We start from the raw sequence: 13,568 nt of genomic DNA, 5'->3' as shown, positions 1-13,568 counted from the left end.
TGCCACTGCATAAGCGCCGATCGACTGTTTGGCTTCCATGCTTGCGCCAAACAAATGATACACTTGCCTAATCCAGAGTTGGCAGGCGCCGCCAACACCACTCAACACCAGCCCAATGTTGGGCCTTTAAAGCCGTTTCCAACCTCTCGACGACAACCAACACGACGACTGGCGCCATATGTCGAGCTCACAGCGGCCAGGAGCCCCAATTCGATCCTTTGGAGTCCAAGATGCGACCAACGAAGAGGAGACACCCAGTACTCCGTCCGCAGTGCGCCGGATGCTCAGTCGGCTGTCATTTGCCAGCTCCATGCGACGACCGAGCTTCCTGAGGAACCACGATGAGCAGGGAGAAGACGCCGTCATTGAGCGAGCCCCGATACCGACGACCAAGGCTGAGGCAGATGCGACGCCGCTCCCTGTACTCTCCATGATTGTCCTATCTATCGTATGTCAACGTTGCGTTTACAGATTGACGACGTTTAACGCTTTGTAGACGATGTTGGGCGAGTTTCTGTCGGCGAACGTATCCACGCCCTTCTTGTTGTTCATGGTCAAAGGTGCGAGGTCTGAGATTTCCCTGAACAATGTTCGAATCTAACGGCATCGCTCAGGCTTTGGCGAGTTGAACTCTGAAGCAGAGGTTGCTTTCTGGACCGGGATTATTGGTACATCGGACGTTTTCGCTAAAACCACTCGCCTTTCTGATCCAGTTTACAGTTTCAACATTCTTCTTGACCCAATTCATGACTTCTTTGCTTTGGGTGCGTGGATACCGCGAGGGAGGGAGTCTTGAATCCCCCTAATCGTGTTTCTTGACAGGCGACTGTAGCGGAGAAGCACGGACGTCGAGCTGTATTAGTCGTCTCTTTGTCCGGGGGAGCTTTTACGTGCCTTGTTTTTGGAACTGCGACAACCCTGAAGCAAGCTGTATGCATTCGGTTACTCCAAGGTGTATTTGCAGGGTCGGTGGGCGTAGCTCGGGGTTCCGTCGCTTTCATCACAGACCCCAGTAATGAGGGAAGGGCGTACGCAATACTTGGGTGAGTGCTGAAGTTATTGACTCCATTTCTCGTTATTTAAACATATGTGATTAGTTTCTGTTGGGGATTTGGTGGTGTTGCAGGGGCTATTATCGGAGGATCATGTGGGTCGATTACAGATTTTACGAGTGCGACATGGCGTTAACCGCTCGACTAGTCGAACGCCCTGCAACGAAATGGCCGGAGATCTTCGCCGACATCCCGCTGTTTGTCAACTATCCCTATCTATTACCGTGTGCTATCGCAGCGGCCATCATGTTTACAGGTAATCACATCCCATCCCCTTTATTGCCGGGCTAACTGTGCATTCAGGGTCGTTCCTTGCCTGTTTCCTGGGTCGAGACGGGGGTCCTCGCTCAGGTGCCATCCAACTTCCACCGGAGAAGGATAACAATCTTCCCCCCACCATTCCAGAAGAGGAACCCGGTCCGTTAGATTCGACGTTCGAAGATGACGAGGAGACAGGACTTCTCGGTCTTCGAAAGAAGATCTCGAGACGCTTCTCAAACATCTTTGCGAAGCGCGTTCCTGATGCTGGTTCCAGTCTCAATGCTAATTCACCGCCGGTGCCCTTGCATACCTCCCCTAGCGCAAATCTGGAAAGGCCAAGAGCGTTCTCAAGAACGAGTCGGGCCAACGGTTCCGCGTATGGCTATTCCGGAGCTTATCGTAATCGACTGGCGAGTGCGCCAACATGGAACGTTAGGAGAGGAAGCCTTGCAAGCACCTTGCGCCGCAGGAGAGGCAGTAACTACGAAGCCCTTCGAAGAGATTCGACGACCGCAGAGGGATCGGACCTTAACTTTGCCCAGCGGCTGTTGATGGCCAACGAGAATGCAGTCACCAACATCGCCGATCTCTGGGTGGCTGCTGCAATGAACGTTGATAACGAAGAAGTGTTCGAAACTGATTCGGACGAGGAGTTCAACGATAACGATGAAGCAGTGGAAGATGAGGATGCTGAAGAGCTCGAGGGTGGTCCCTCTGCAGGCCGGAGGTTATCGACGGCCACAGCTACACCTCCGATCCCCAGCAGCTCACGACATCGTCCAAGCACAGCTTCCTTGCATCCTTCTCTACGCTCTCCCTCTCACCGCCACCCCTCCGTATCATACTCTCCTTTGATGCATCGTCGCCCATCCTTCGTGCCGAGTATCTTCTCCCACTCCGGAGTGCGAACCCCACCCGCTTTGCTGGAAGCTCAACGCCTGCTGTCAGGAGAGGGCGAAGATGCCGAAACTTTGGCTACCATTGCTGAGTCAAGACAGCCGTCGCAAGTGGACGTCGAGTCGCTTCAGCAGGCCGAGAAGGCTCCGTCTCTTGCTTCACAGATACCCGTCCTCATCATCATCCAATACGGTGTCCTTGCGCTGCATACGACAACTCATGACCAGGTGTTCATGTCCTATCTCGTTTCGTGAGTGCCTCGTATTTAGAGTATCTTGCTGCTTGACTCATAAGCTTTCCAGGGACTACGAAACAGGAGGTCTGAACCTGAATGCAGGACACTTTGCCCAACTCAGTGAGTCGTCTTGTGCTGTGTTCGGGAGCGCACGCTGACCTTTCTCCAGTCGCCCTCATGTGTCTTGCGCAAATCGCATACCAGTTCTATCTATATCCGTGAGTAAAGACTACGAAGTTTACTTCTTGAACTAATTCGATTCTCTCTTCAGTAACATGGGGTCAGTTGCTTTCTGTCACTTCTTTCATCGGGATTCATCTGAATTGTTACGTCTATTTGCAGGCCTCCACGGGGACGATTCTCCCATTTAGCAATGTTCCGAATCGGCTCCATCATCTTCATCCCCTCATACCTCACCGTTACCCTCTACCGGCCTCTTGCCAGCGCCGAAGATGGCGGTAACCTCCTCCTGATGTGTGCCCTGGTTTTGAGCACGTACGTACCCAGCTCTATTCCCTGAAAGCCCGCGCCGACTTATGGACCAACTCACAGGGCCCTTCGATACTGTGGTATCGTCTTTGGATACACTTCAATATCCATTCTCCTGAACTACAGTACGTCGCCATCGCCCTTAAAGCCCTGTTCTGAGACTGACCTCTTTCTCAGTGACACCGCCCGCGGCAGTTGGATACGCCAACGGTGTTGCACAGAGTATTGTCAGCTTGGCCCGGTGTGTCGGGCCAGTCATTGGTGGATATGTATGTACAGGCTTTCGTCCATTCCTTGTGATGCGGGAGAACTAACTGGACCCTTCAGCTCTGGTCAGCGAGTGTTGAAGACCATCCGTCTGGTTATTACCTCGGTTTCCTTGTCTGCGCAGGTGTCTGTGCATTGACGGTTGTCCAGAGCTTTTTGATTCGATGAGGTGTACGTTGGATATCCCTTCCCCTCAATTCCCGACTTCTCCGCTATGAATCAATCCCTGCGGTACACCATGCCCTATTTTGTGTCGGTATCATGCTGTTAGCTCACCCATAAGGACATTCTCTTTTCCGCTATCTCGATGGCTGTTACACATTTACACATAGGCCGTGCATACATTTCAATCGCAACCTTTACAGTCTCGTCTTCCGTAAATACAGTTTTCGCGCGCTTTCTTCGTGTTTCCGACTTGTATACACTTTCGTTTCCCTCAATTACATGCCTGTCTTCGTCTGCAGCATAGCGTGTATTGGGTCCCGAGTGACATGTCTCCTTCTCGTATGGCTTAGGATGACTTGGGACACTTACTCGGGTTGGACTGTTTATTATATGCCTCTCGGGGTTTCCGGTGCTTCCGAAAACGAAAAGGGTATAAGACGGGGGAGAAGACGCGTTGGTTTGGTGGATAACTTGATTCTGCTCATAGAAGCGATGTCAAGGTGTCTTGAGACTGCGGGGAATGAATGGATTCTGAGAAGAAGCTGCTCGTAATTTTAGGAATGATCTTCTTGAGAGATTGAGACATTCTCCCTGTATGCCCAGAGTCGACATGAGCTCCCAATTCCCAAGGCGATCATGTCGCTGCTGACGAGTTCATCCTTGCGGACCCAGCTAAAAGCCATGGCGCTGTTCACATAAGGTCCATAGAGCTTGCATTCTCCCTTGCTGCAGTTGCAAAAATCGTGAACAAGCTTTATCGCCCGCGAGTTTCGTGAGCTTGGAGCCGGGCGGCGGGCGCTTCGTCCAATTTGTTTGGTTTGGCCTTCGGTTTCAAATCGATGACTAAGCACATGATTGACAGCGGGCGCTAACGACGAAGCTTAGTTTTCGACCTTCGGTCGTTTATCTGGGACTTTCTTGCTCTTGGATCATCCTCGTCGTAACACTGGACTGAATACACTGTGGTGATTGCCCTTCCGACTCGAACCCTTCCCGTATGTCCCCGCGACTACAAAACCACCACCAACGCCATCGTTTTCAATCCCAAGTGGTGCAGCTGCCACGGATTAGTGGGGGGTTCTAGCTCTTCTCAAGGGTCACCGAGACGCCGCGGCGGAATGCTTGTTTGCCTTCTGTTCTCTGCGGTGTCGCGAGGCGGAATACATGATAATTTACTCCTTCATCAGTCGGCTGCCCCATCCTCCCATATTTCTTTTGTGTACGGGACTGAGGACTGATCTAGACTGTCGGCCTTTCTTATTGGTATTTTTTTAGAAAAAGAGTCCAGAGCTCGCATGCAGCGCCCCCGCAAGTCCATACCAAGTCAACAGGCCGCGGAAACATGGATTTAGTCGTGTAATACTAATCGGTATGCATCGAAGGAGCTCGTAGGTGAAGTCGATCTTGGTGGCTAAATCTCCTGCTATCTTCGTACAGTCTTAGATTCACAAGCTTCCGAATAGGTCTCTCAAAGCTCGAAGTATAGATCCTCACTGGTTCCGAATGGCTCGCGATCTAGTGGATTACAATCTAGTGGCGGTCGAGTCCACCCAAGTTTTTGACGCAGCCATAATTCTTTGCATCTGGGCGTATCTTGTGGCTCTCTGGAAATCATCTCAACCTGAATGGAGGAACATGGCCTGCTACTGCCAGACCATATTTGTCCAGTCAACGTGTCGGCGTGACCAGCTTTTGGTCTCACGATGGTCAACTTGAGCTGGTATTGGCAGGGTCAGGGCAACATAAGTAAGAGTAGGTCCATATGTCAGTGACATACTCCAACCGTTGATAACCCTTGTTTGTTACAGATCGTGATCTTTTTGCTATTCTTTAAGGCACCCGCTGCTGCCTTCAAGTTGGCAGTTGTTCACCGCTCACCGATGTCATGACATGCTGGACTTGCAACATCATCAAAGGAGATCATGCAGCGCCTCAAGCACTCGCCTTTTGGAGACGGAACGGCTTCAAGCGTTGTGATATTCTCACACACTACCATGAGCCCTGCCTAGGCATCGGGCCCCCAAGCCAGTTCGTGTCTCAGCGCGTCAAGGACAACAGAAACAACTGATTTCAGGTCCGTGACCTTGCCTTCTCAAACGAAGCCTTTCATTTCCTGACGTCTTCCAGAACCTACACCAAGAGCGTTCTTCGCGAGCAGTCCATGACCTTCCGAATGGTGATGCTGTTAAATCGTCCCTGCCATGCAAACGGTCGCAATCCACGACACTCGCCTAATGGATTTTTTTGTTGACCGTCCTCATCTGGCTTCATTGTATACCGTCAATCCCAAGATTCACAGCGACAGTTTCGGATCGACCGTGCGTGCCTAACGAGATGGGGAAACGACACATATGGAAACCCATGCCGGATAGCCTCATCGCGAGAGATCTCTCCACCCGCCCGTCCAGATTTACTTCAGCAAAGTCTGAAAGCTACTTTGGGAATATAGCTGGCATTGCAATCGGGCCTAAAGAGGTGGCTACTTTGCTGTTTTTGAATTCGACCGATCACCTCAAAAAGCCCTATAAGTGCAGCTTCCGACCATGTCAGCACCTCAGGCTCAGGCATCCTCCGCTTTCTCTCTCGCATCCTTCCCGCCAACACCACTCGCCGCTGTTCAGCTTGCTGCACCGAGATGTCTTCGCTTGACGCAACCATCCACCCGGTTTTGAACTTCGAGGACAAGAAGATTGTCCTTCCCGACCTCGTCTCCCACTGCAACTTCAAGCTTCGCGTCAGTCGACACCGAAAACGAATTACTGGCGAGACCAAACGCTGGTTGTTCAAGGGCGACAATCTTGTCGGCCCTGCGCGAAACAAGTACCATGGATTGAAAGCTGGCCTCCTCACCGCCATGACTTACCCTGATGCTGCATACCCCCAATTGCGTCTTTGCAACGACTTCCTCACATATCTGTTCCATATTGACAACCTCTCGGACGATATGGACAACCGAGGGACGTGGAGCACTGCGAATGAAGTTCTTAACAGCCTCTATCATCCCTACACCTATCATGGCCAAGCGCGAGTTGGGAGGATGACCAGAGAGTGAGTCTTTGTGACTCTTATTTACCCGTTTCCTATGCTAATCGATGCCTTCCATTCTACGATATGAACAGTTACTGGAGGCGGATGATTCTTACCGCCTCACCCGGCTCTCAACAACGTTTCATCGAGACGTTTGACTTTTTCTTCCAAAGTGTCACACAACAAGCGATTGATCGCTTGACCGGAGAGATACCTGACCTGGAGTCCTACATCGCCCTTCGAAGGGATACCTCTGGATGCAAGCCATGCTGGGCCTTGATAGAATGTAATTTTTCTTGTCTTCCATCGTTATGTCACGCTTTGCTGACTGTTTGACATGTTAGACGCCAACAATCTTGATCTTCCGGACGAGGTCATGGACCACCCTGTTGTCCGTAGTCTTGGAGAGGCCGCCAATGATCTTGTGACGTGGTCCAACGTACGTGAATTTACTGATACGACTATCTCGCTTTCTTCCGTGATGCTTATTCTTTCATTTCAGGATATCTTTTCCTTCAATGTCGAACAGTCCAAAGGCGATACGCATAACATGATCCCTGTGGTGATGCATCAAGAAGGCTTGGATCTTCAGTCAGCTGTCGACTTTGTTGGCGAAATGTGTAAGTCAGCAATTGACAGGTTCATCGAAGACCAAAACTACCTGCCTTCTTGGGGTCCTAAAATCGACCGGGACCTGGCTGTCTACATCAATGGACTTGCAGACTGGATCGTTGGGTCACTACACTGGTCCTTCGAAACCGAGCGATACTTTGGCAAGAATGGACGACAGGTCAAGTCGAGTCGAGTAATTGATTTGCTCCCTCGACGATCACAGTAGACCACACTAGCACTTGTTGTGGGCTGGAATCTCCCTTGGTGAGTGGTTATCTGCTGCCCGACTGGCAATGTTCATTTCGCTAATGGCCCTTATCTCCTCTAGTGGTTGACACCACCACTGCGCATTAGACGCAACGCCCCCAGGCTATACCGGGTATTCCTCTAGGAGGCCCTCAAAACGGATTGGATTCGTTTTTATCCATCAGAGGGTTCGACGCAGATCGTCGACATCCGGCCATTAGGCGCCCTTCCATTCAATATTTGGTCTGCAACATCAAGGATATCCGTTTCGTGCTTCAGTCCACACCACTCTATCCATACCACTTTCCTTTCGGTCCTTTCCTTGGTTTCCTCTTAAATCTTCGCATTTTCTCCATTCACCTGGCTTTCATTTCAAAATATTCATTCGCATTGTTGGTTTCGTTGTCCTTTTCAATTGGTTAATTCCACCTATCCACATTCGTTAATTTATTACAAGCATTTTCTCCTTTTTTTGTACTTTTTTATGTTCCTTTCTCCCCTCCGCGTTTCTCGTTTTTCCTAAATTCTGCTTTGTTCTAGCCATTCTAGTTGTACAATATGCACATGTCTGCGTTGTTCTACCGTGCGCACTTGTCTCCAATTAATGCCTTGTCACCTTTTGTCCACACACCGTTCCCTTGACCTGGAAGGCTTGAAAGGCAACCTGGCGGATGAAATACTACACCGTCACCTCCATTTCTTGAGAGGGATGAAAAATCCTCCGTTGCTCGAGTCGTACCACATGTTGAGTCGAAAAAAGCCCAGTCCGTGACGACTACTTGTACATACGGGTTAACGACAAACCCATTCATTCCATGGTTTGTTCAGTACCATTTCGTCCATTCAGTATGTACTCTGGAGATCCATCTATCCATCTCTCTGACCCACCTTGTCTCCGAAGTTCCACTCCTACTATGCCTCAAATATCAATACCATCATTACCATCATCACGGGCGTTACTGTAACCTGTCTTCAAACCTCTATATCGAGCAGGGGTAGAGGCCACCTTGAGTCCACTTGTATGGCCAGGCTCACACATACATGATGTTGTAGGGTTTTTCTGGGGTAAAGGGAGGTTGGGTGGAGCGAGATGTCAAATGGCCACGGGCGGGCGACAGCCTGGGCTATTCATTCCAGTCCTTGGAAGGCTTAGGAAGGGATGTGGGGTGGGTGTGTGGGAGTGGATTGGCCCATTGGATTGATTCTGACGGTTTTTTGCAATGGGCTCTTTCATTGATGGTGTTAATGAAGAAGCAGGACTTCAATGAGCGACTCGGACGGCGGGTTCCTTAGTTCTTAATGAAACGGAACAGTTCGGTTGTGGGGTTGCTGTTGGGTTGGTGCGGCTTTTCAGCTCTTCCTCGCAGTTCGTTCGTTCCTGAGTCTGGGCGTGAGGGTTGGTTATTCTGTTAATGCTATGTCAGTGTAGCGCTCGAGTCTGGACCACGTGGACGACTGTCGGTATCGCTGACACTGGGGGAGCGAAGCATGGTAGGGCGCTATTGACGTACTCCATATCGTACTCGTTGCGTACACTAGGTGTATGCTCTCTCCTTCTAATTGGCTATAATACGGCTTTGGTCAGGGTAGGATAGGCCATACGGAGAGTTTACTAAAGTCTTGCGTTATATTTAGAGTTTTCTCTCGGAGAGCTAAACCGTTTGAGGTATGAGTTTACAGACTTTTAGGGTAAGTAAATTCAGGTGGTGGACAGTCCGCGTCGGGGGTAGAGCATACGAGAGAACGAGAACAAAAGGGTAAGGAGAAAGATGACGCGAGATCTACTTTAGAGTTTAAATGTAAGCGCATCCTATCTAGCGCTCACACAGGCGTACTACGTTGAAGCGCTAGCAGTTTTCGGCTTGCTTTCACCACCCTTCTGTATCAGTCGATCTTCCCAATGGCTGTAACTTACGAGTCTAGACGCCACCATCATCTCGCTCCCTCCTCCCATTATCCCGCGCTCCACCCAGCCTGTCTCCCTGCAACCCTCGGAGAAAATTAGAGACCAGTTAAGAGCACAGAAACGAAAGATCCAAAGCACCCCAGAAAAGGCCCTTGTCGCTCTGTACCATCACTTTTCCCGATCATGTCAAGTAGTATACTTTACACACCCCTCCCGTGTTCATGGGAGTAAACAACAAGTCCATCGTTTTCATGGTCCAACGACTCGTAAAAGGAGCCAGAAAAATGCCGCGCTCCATGAACCTGGGATTCCGAGCGTGTCCCTAGATGCATGTCAGTTGGGTTAACGTTGTTCTCATGGCGGCTCTCCCACTACAGATAATCTGGGGTCACGGCATTGGTAGACTACTAGAGGGGGCTAGCACTCCGTGCTTGTGATCGATAGGGTGTACTTGGAGCGAAGGTCGGGCGTTGGTTGGAGCTCAGATAAGGATCGAATTGGTTTTGGGCGCAATGTCGAATAGTAGTAGTACATCAAGGCTGTGCCGGAGTGTAGCGTGGTTCAAGATCGAATGTGCTTAACAGAACGGGTAAAGGCCAGCAGTTTTGATCCACTAAACCAACGGGATCTTCATGAGTTCCCATTTCGAGCCTTATGTGCATGCCAAAGCCACGGTCAAAAGGCAGATCTTCGCGGGCCTGAATCTACCTCTGCCTAATGTATTAGACATAATGGTGGCGTTCACGTTGTGAAACAAGTCCAGACATACAGTTGATAGGATGCTGAAACACCAATGTCACAGATGGTGGATGTGGAGTTGTAACCGCTGAAAATAGAACGTGGTAGTCTTTGAAGCGCCCGTGATCGATTCTGAATCAAGCGCCCGCGCGGGGTGCACTTTAAGGTCCGCATCCGAGCCGATGCGGCATTAATGAATGCTGATATCTGAATCAGGTTAGTGGTTCCCCCCCAGCTCTTCTTCCCAGTCTCCCCTCTGCTTGATTTTTCAAACAACTGGAGTTACTCACCGCAAACGAGTTGTCTATCCAAAGAAGAGGGCGCCGTGAGATGGAAATGGAAAACCTAGGAAGAAAGAAGTCCGGTTCTCACTCAGAACTCGTGCCTGAAAACTAAAGCGGTACCGCCTCCCTTGACTTCTGCCCTGAGAAGAAGACGGCTAAAGACCGCACAATGACGCTGGTTAATCAAGGGGTGTCGGTTCGGGGTGCGGAAGTCTGGCGATTCCGAATACCCAAGTGTTACATTGTTGAAATATCGCTTGCCTTGACAGGCTTCTCTACCCCCGCCAGCACTCCTCCGGGGGTGAAGCTCGTGTGGAGCTTCGACTCGCTTGCGGGCGACTAGTGGGTAGCCAATGGCTCCTGTGCATGTGAAACCTGACATGGTGGCCTACTGGTAGGTCGGCACCATGACAAACCCGCATTCGACGGCTTCAAGTGCAAGCCCGGTGCTGCAAGATAATACCGTACCGAAGGTTCTGACCACCCGGTCCGCTCGACAGAACTTCTCATTCACCCGAGCTTCACCAAACAATCACTCAACTGCACTCAACAGTCAAGGGGCTCAGACAACCATAGGTTTGGATGAACGTCCGACAAGTTTCCGTTTGGGAAGGTTGGACACTGGCCAAGTGTAAACTCGACCAGCGATGCCAAGAAAGTCGACCAGCAAGGCCGCGAGTTCGATTCCGCTCAAACGCAGAACCAGGGCTGAGCTAGGCCACGCCTGCCAACTGGTGCAAGGCGTGACCACGATGCATTCAGACGAATGAACCCTTGCAGCCAACTTGCAACATGTTCGGTAACGAGCGAGCGAGCGAGCCAAAGTCAAAGGTGCATGTACATACACATCTCAGAGACCATGCAAAACTGCAAAATGAGCGGACTAGGAACTTTTGAAGGTCGAAAGTGCAACGTGGAAGGAAAAAAATGGAAATAAGAAAGTAGAAGAACTATGTAGGTATCATCATCATCATCGTAAATGAGAACTTAGAAAAAGGTGGTAAGGGCTGAAGGGAAGGAAGGCTAAGGGTGTAAATGGTACGGTACCAGGTGCGCGTAATGAACAGGGCAAGGGCAAAGGGCAAACGTAAAGGGTAAATACCTAGCCTGAAAAAATGCACGCAGTAGCCTACTCGTACAAAAGTAATGAAACACGAAAGATGCAGTATGTAAAACTTGAACACAGTTCAGGTCAGGTCGTTAGAAGATGCAGTCCATCCAAAGCCGAAAACTCGGGCCGCCCTCGTCCTCCTGTGTACCGCGTCTCGAAGCGGCAGCGCACGCGACCCTGTGTCCATCACGCGACCACCCCCTTCCTTCTTCCTTCCCCCTGTTCCAAACCCCTCTCTCCTGCAGAAATAAACATACAACTCGCCGCTAGCACTCACACCAACGACTCTCTGAATCACGCAGCCTTTCCATCCATCGCACTCTCCACTAGGCCCCCAACCCACCTCTCCAACGCCTCCTGATCCAACACGCCCTTCTCATCAAAGAACTTGGCATAGGGACTGCTTGCCTTCGTCCGTCCGCGGCCCAGGAGGCTCTTACCACCGTTGGTGGAGCGGACGTATTGGATTGAGACAGAGTATTGTGGGGAGGGGGAGGAGGGTGCGCGTGCGGGGAGGGTGGTGGAGGAGAGTGTGATGCGTTCGGTTATTATCTGTTTATGGATTAAGGGGGTAGGGGTGAGTTGAATTGAGTTGAAATGGAAATGGAGGGAGAAGGGGAACGCACGCGTTTAGAGAAGGTCTTCCGCTTCCCCACGAAGATGGTGTCGCCTTCGATGAAGTAGGCGTATAGCGTTGACAGAGTGGTCAATAGGATGTATCTGGAAATTGTTCACCTGGGGTCAGCACACACACCTCCCATTGAAGCAGGGTAGAAGGAGGACGTACACGATGAGCCCAACCGTCACTACAGGCTTGGACGTCTCGAAATCGACCTTGTACCCGTAGAACGCCGTGCCTGCAGCCACGAACACGCTCAGCCATCCCAGCGCTAGTCGGACATCGGTGTGTAGGTGTATTTGTTTGAAGAGTTCTGGCCGTGCGAGGAACTAGGGAACGATAGTGAGTCATCACGAACGGTCAACGAGAGAATCCCCCCGTCGCCGCCCAAGGTGGCATAGGGAACCGAGGGTACATACACGTTTCACAGCGTCATCGCAGGCATTTTTGAGTTCAGTCAGGTTTGCATTGTTCACTTTGACTTGTTCGCGTTCAGAGGCTGGTATGGAGACAGCGAGGGGGCCTAGGGGTCTGTCCGAGGACGACTCGGGGCTCTGTGAGCGGTGCTTGGTCGACGTCGACGAGGAGGTGGAGGTGGCCTTGGACGTGTCGTCTGAGCGGACTTCTTTTATGCGCGCCATTGGGTGTGGTGTGGGTTGGGCAGGCGGTGGTGCGTGAATAGAGATATGATTCCCGTCTAGTATAGATAAGAAAGTAATTAGTGGTCAATTGAAGCTACCTAACACGATAGCTGTCTTCCTTACCAGAGTAGATAGATAGTTCCTCTTGAGGGGTATTACAAGCTTTCCTATAGACTATCCTTGGTTGAATACCGAGAAGAAGAAGGAAAGGAAAGAAGAAAAGGAGGAAAAAGAGGGGCAAGAGTTAGGGGGAGATATTGAATAAGGTAGGAAGAGCAAAGCGGGGGGTGGGAGCTCGAAAGAATTGATGCCCAAATTGAAACAGCTCGCGACGTGTCGTTGCGTGTTTGCGAATGCCCACGTGTTGCATCCCTTTTGAATTTCGGCCTTCTCCTCCGCTCTTCCTGCGCCTTTTTGGTCTTTGGATTGCCTTTGAATGTGCCCTCTGGTGACGAGATATGAAGCAGAGCTATGTCATCTTGACCGTCGTTCTCCACAATTTTGGAGTCTCCACGGAAATCAGGAACGCGGGCGAGGAGTTTAGGGGCATGAGGCGTGCGGAGTCGTGTCGTGTGCGGGGAAACAATTGAAATTCAGCGGCCAGCGACCTCGAATATCCAATTTCAACCTCCTCGTCAGTCATCCGGAAAGAATATATCAGCAGGACAACTGACAGCATAAAGAGAAGGGGTTCTGATGGCTAGATTCACCTAGGTTGCTTGCACCGCGCTTACTCTCACCGTGGGTCTGAGTTCTAGCTCTTGTCGCCTTTTCAGCTCTGATAGGTAGATTTTCTTTGGATTCTGCTGGTCTGAACGGGACTACTTGGACTACTTTTCAGGACGTCGACTAGGGTTCTCTTTCGAGCGACCTCGCGCACCATAACATCCACTGACGAGCTATCTCAGTGCGATTAAAATGAAATCTCATCTAATTCGAATGACTACGAACAATTCCTTTAAATTTGTATGTAGTTGTACCAATGCTAATGGACGCCTAACGAACGGGGGGAAATCGA

General features: G+C 50.7%; 3 protein-coding genes across 3 annotated transcripts; 2 read left to right on the top strand and 1 right to left on the bottom strand.

Annotated features, from left to right (window-relative positions):
• Positions 1 to 178: 178 nt before the first annotated feature.
• Positions 179 to 3,369, top strand: CC1G_03588 (hypothetical protein; the record flags this gene model as incomplete). The annotated part of the gene is made up of 15 exons (XM_001832522.2): positions 179 to 448; positions 497 to 560; positions 615 to 668; positions 721 to 764; positions 823 to 1,043; positions 1,098 to 1,147; positions 1,201 to 1,308; positions 1,356 to 2,460; positions 2,513 to 2,565; positions 2,615 to 2,663; positions 2,717 to 2,725; positions 2,788 to 2,940; positions 2,998 to 3,059; positions 3,112 to 3,203; positions 3,262 to 3,369. The coding sequence occupies 15 exons, from the start codon at positions 179 to 181 to the stop codon at positions 3,367 to 3,369; spliced, it is 2,442 nt and encodes an 813-aa protein (XP_001832574.2).
• Positions 3,370 to 5,069: 1,700 nt separating this feature from the next.
• On the top strand, positions 5,070 to 7,396 carry CC1G_03587 (CND15p; the record flags this gene model as incomplete). The annotated part of the gene is made up of 10 exons (XM_001832521.2): positions 5,070 to 5,118; positions 5,376 to 5,394; positions 5,494 to 5,542; positions 5,816 to 5,841; positions 5,896 to 6,414; positions 6,486 to 6,679; positions 6,738 to 6,832; positions 6,896 to 7,013; positions 7,229 to 7,269; positions 7,334 to 7,396. The coding sequence occupies 10 exons, from the start codon at positions 5,070 to 5,072 to the stop codon at positions 7,394 to 7,396; spliced, it is 1,173 nt and encodes a 390-aa protein (XP_001832573.2).
• A 3,591-nt stretch (positions 7,397 to 10,987) lies between these two features.
• CC1G_03586 (hypothetical protein) lies at positions 10,988 to 12,550 on the bottom strand (the record flags this gene model as incomplete). Its single annotated transcript, XM_001832520.2, has 5 exons — positions 10,988 to 11,529; positions 11,634 to 11,842; positions 11,917 to 12,010; positions 12,045 to 12,238; positions 12,329 to 12,550. 5 exons carry the CDS (start codon positions 12,548 to 12,550, stop codon positions 11,367 to 11,369), a joined length of 882 nt encoding a protein of 293 aa, XP_001832572.2. The 3' UTR covers positions 10,988 to 11,366.
• Between the last annotated feature and the right edge of the window lie 1,018 nt (positions 12,551 to 13,568).

Source organism: Coprinopsis cinerea, assembly GCF_000182895.1.
Source record: "Coprinopsis cinerea okayama7#130 chromosome 9 map unlocalized cont3.9, whole genome shotgun sequence".
NCBI classification, from domain to species: domain Eukaryota; kingdom Fungi; phylum Basidiomycota; class Agaricomycetes; order Agaricales; family Psathyrellaceae; genus Coprinopsis; species Coprinopsis cinerea.
The sequence above is the reverse complement of the archived record's forward strand: the minus strand, read 5'-3'. Positions and strand labels throughout refer to the sequence as shown.